Source organism: Otolemur garnettii, unplaced genomic scaffold, assembly GCF_000181295.1.
Source record: "Otolemur garnettii isolate 467f Iridium unplaced genomic scaffold, OtoGar3 scaffold00095, whole genome shotgun sequence".
NCBI classification, from domain to species: Eukaryota; Metazoa; Chordata; class Mammalia; order Primates; family Galagidae; genus Otolemur; species Otolemur garnettii.
The window spans coordinates 2,559,146-2,562,865 of NW_003852490.1; the positions used below are offsets into that span (position 1 = coordinate 2,559,146).

General features: G+C 48.6%; 1 protein-coding gene across 2 annotated transcripts in view; it reads left to right on the forward strand.

The window, feature by feature from the left end:
* The first annotated feature begins 757 nt into the window (after positions 1-757).
* The window catches only part of SRSF7 (serine and arginine rich splicing factor 7), a 9,073-nt gene continuing 6,110 nt past the window's right edge, over positions 758-3,720 (forward strand). The window contains exons 1-5 of one of the 2 annotated variants that reach the window (XM_003795673.3): positions 758-987; positions 1,943-2,123; positions 2,364-2,540; positions 3,407-3,481; positions 3,571-3,681. In XM_003795673.3, coding sequence (XP_003795721.1) covers positions 960-987; positions 1,943-2,123; positions 2,364-2,540; positions 3,407-3,481; positions 3,571-3,681 — 572 coding nt within the window. In that variant the 5' untranslated portion in view covers positions 758-959. The remainder of the gene's footprint in view (positions 988-1,942; positions 2,124-2,363; positions 2,541-3,406; positions 3,482-3,570; positions 3,682-3,720) is intronic. The other variant, XM_012808818.2, reaches the window with a different exon arrangement.

Consider the following 3,720-nt stretch of genomic DNA (forward strand, 5'->3'; position numbering starts at 1 on the left):
GTGAGCTGTAATGTCAGAGCACTCTACCGAGGGTGACAAAGTAAGACTCCAGCTCAAAAAACAAAAAACAAACCCAAACTTCCTAGTTCTTTTTTTTTTTGCCAGGGCTGGGTTTGAACCCGCCACCTCCGGCATACGGGGCCGGCGCTCTACCCTTTTGAGCCACAGGCGCCGCCCCAAACTCCCCACTTCTTTGTCCTCGGGACTCCAGGAACTCAGACTGTGTTGGTGACAAATTAGTGACCAGTTCTGAGGGGGGATGAGGGCAGGAGCAGTGGAGGTATTACCACGAATCCCTGGAAGCTTTAACCCTTTTGAGGCCTACGGTGCAAAGACCACCACTCGGAATGGCGGGGTTCATGGATTTTTCACCCGGCCCCAAATCTCGATTACCTCTGATGAGCCCCAAACATCACTGAGTAGCAGACTAGGTCGGGTCCCCCAATAGAAAGGCGGCGAGGGCTGCAACATCAGCGGTTAAAACGTACACCCTCTTATGCTCCGGTCTAATGCACCTGTACTAAGACAGAGAGCGCTGAGGGGCCCTGAATTGGGTAAAACTTTAGAAACAGGTAGCAGACGGAGCAAAGGGAAGGAAGACAGGCGGGTTTAAGGAAAGAGGGAGGGGAAGGGGAGGGACGTCAACCGGGTGGGCCTTGGGTTTACACGGCAGGCCCTTGCGTTCCCATGGAAACGTATCCCTCCGCTTCGGTCTTGCGTATTACGCTCTTCAATTCCTTCCGCGCTGCTTCTGGACTGTTTCCGCCCAGCTCCTTTGTGCCGCGCAGAACGCCGAGATGACGCATGCGCACAACTCCCAGAGCCGGCTATATAAGCGCGGACCCGGGCTCTTCCTCTTAGTGCCGCCGGGACCGTTGGTGTGGTAGCTTGCTCCAGTTTCTTTGTCACTTGAGCCGCGGGCACTGCTGTCTGAGGAGCAGAGCACGCGGGCTGTTATCATGTCGCGTTACGGGCGGTATGGAGGAGGTAAGAGAGCGGGGTGCTGTGAGGACGTTGATGGGGTGTAGTGAGTATTGGGAGGCCGGAGGGTTGGCGCGGCAGTTGGGAGACGGTTATTCCGCGTGCGTAATGGCGGCTTTGGTGCACGCCACGCGAAGCCGGAGGCCGCGGGGGCGGGGTGCTGAAGAGAGGCGGGAGGTGGCGGGTGCGCGTCTGTGCCGGGGGTTTCGGGGCGCCTTGGTCTCCGCCAGCCCGGACCGGGTCCGGCGGCGCGGCTTTCACGCTGCCCTCAGCGGGGCCGCCCGCCCCCCACCGAGGAGCCTCAAAGTTAAATAAGAATTCTTGAATCTAAATATAAAATATGTAAAATACCGCCACTTTAGCGGACAGGTAGGGTCGCAATCGTAAATTTAGGGTTGAAAATACAGAACAAAACTGGAAGCCGCGAGCTGCGCATTCTCGCTAAGCGATCGATAGGTAGAGTAGCGGAATGGGAATGGGGACGTGAATCTTTTTCGACTGGCGGCTGATTTCTTTTCTCTTTTAGCTCATTCGAGCGCGGTTTATGGCTCGGGTGGGGCGAGCCTGTGTCTGGGGCGGTTGCCGCGGAGGACCAGAGGCGGCGCAGCCCTGCTCCCCCTGCCCGGCCGCGCCGGGGCCCGCGCGCTCCCAGCGCTCCCGGGGCTGCCGGGACTCGGGGCGGGGCCGGGCCGGCCGGGGCCCGCCCCACGCCTCGGAGTCTGCTACCTCGCGTCTTTTGCTTGGGTTCTGGAGGTTCCCCTCTTTGTTGGAACGTTAAGAACTTCGGCTTAAGTCTGGTTTATCAGAGCTTAGTAGGCCTTACTGGTCTTAAATTCAACTCTCTCTAGGGGGCGTTAAACATAAATTTACAGTCAAAGGACAGCCCGTTTTAAGGGAAGAAGTTCAAACTTCGGCCAAATTTTGCATAACTTGCGTTTTTTCTATTTGCATTTTTAAACAGAAACCAAGGTGTATGTTGGTAACCTGGGCACTGGTGCTGGCAAAGGAGAGTTAGAAAGGGCTTTCAGTTATTATGGTCCTTTAAGAACTGTATGGATTGCGAGAAATCCTCCAGGATTTGCCTTTGTGGAATTTGAAGATCCTAGAGATGCAGAAGATGCAGTACGAGGACTGGATGGGAAGTAAGTAAAATGTCTATTGTGAAACTTAATGTCGATTAAAAATGTTTCTGTGGACTGAAAGTGAACTAGATGCTGAGCTTGGATTTTTCACTTAAGACAGGAAGGTAGGAGATAATGGAGTTAGAAGAGTTAGCAATGATTGCCAAACCTTAAGAGGGGAGAGAGTGGTTGGAAAGAGGTGTAAGTGTAAAAGTCTCATGTGTATTTTTAACTTTGGAGTTGTGCTTTTTTCTTTCATAGGGTGATTTGTGGATCCCGAGTGAGGGTTGAACTATCAACAGGCATGCCTCGACGATCACGTTTTGATAGACCGCCTGCCCGACGTCCCTTTGATCCCAATGATAGATGCTACGAGTGTGGCGAAAAGGGACATTATGCTTATGATTGTCATCGCTACAGCCGGCGAAGGAGAAGCAGGTACTTATATTAAGAAAGGAATGGTTGGTATTCTAGTTAATCAAGTAATTCTTTTATTAGCAAGGCAGAAACTAGTGTTTTTCTATTAACTTGAATGTTAATTGTACAGGTGTATTTTACAATTTTTGTTTAATTAAAAAATGTTAATATGTTAATAATCAACCTGGTCAAAACCTTTCAGGTTTCTTCGTTTGAGTCAGTCGCCTTGATTCAGAATGTCACGAGCCTTAAGATATCATGCTGAGGCGCCTTGCAAATCCGACAATTAAGATCCTCCTAGACCTTGAGGTGATCAGCATAAGAGGCCAGATCCCCTCGAGTCGATCTACACCTAGCTTCACCTTATTCTTTAAAGGGCAGAAAATTTGAGACGGTGATCGCCGTAACAGTAAATTTGGCTTACAATTGGGGCCCCCCTCCGGTTTAGAAAGAGGAACACCAGATTGACCACATTCCCAACTAGAAAAATCTTCTTGCGTCAATCAAGCCTCACCTGGCTCATTTGGCTGTCAGTTTGATCGTCGTTAGATTGAAGAAAACATCTAGATGCAGCGATCGGCTATAGATACTTCTAGATCGTCTAGATCTACTAGACCATGGGCCAAAGAGGGTCGACCTGCAAACTTGCAAGGTTTATTTTAAATACACATTACAGTGTTTTATATTATGTAATTCTAAGATGTAATTCAGCTTTTAACAAATCTTTTTTTAGGTAGTAAAAAAAAAAACTCGACAATAGGCCCAGAGTTTGTTTCCAAATGAGACATTATTTAAATAGTTTTGAGATTTGATTTCAGCAGAGGCATACAAACTCTAAAAACGAGTTGTTGTCTAACATTTTGTTTTTTTTCTAACTTGAAAAATAGGTCAAGGTCTAGATCACATTCTCGATCCAGAGGAAGGCGATACTCTCGCTCTCGCAGCAGGAGCAGGGGACGGAGGTGAGAGATCTTGCTCAAATTCTGGTCTTAACTAGCAATAATGAACTTTATTTGGAGATGGACTTAAAATTCTTCAATTTAATTTTTAGGTCAAGATCAGCATCTCCTCGACGATCAAGATCTGTGTCTCTTCGTAGATCAAGATCAGCTTCACTCAGAAGATCTAGGTCTGGTTCTATAAAAGGATCGAGGTATTTCCAGTATGTAACACATTTTATTCCCTTATTTATAGTTGGAAT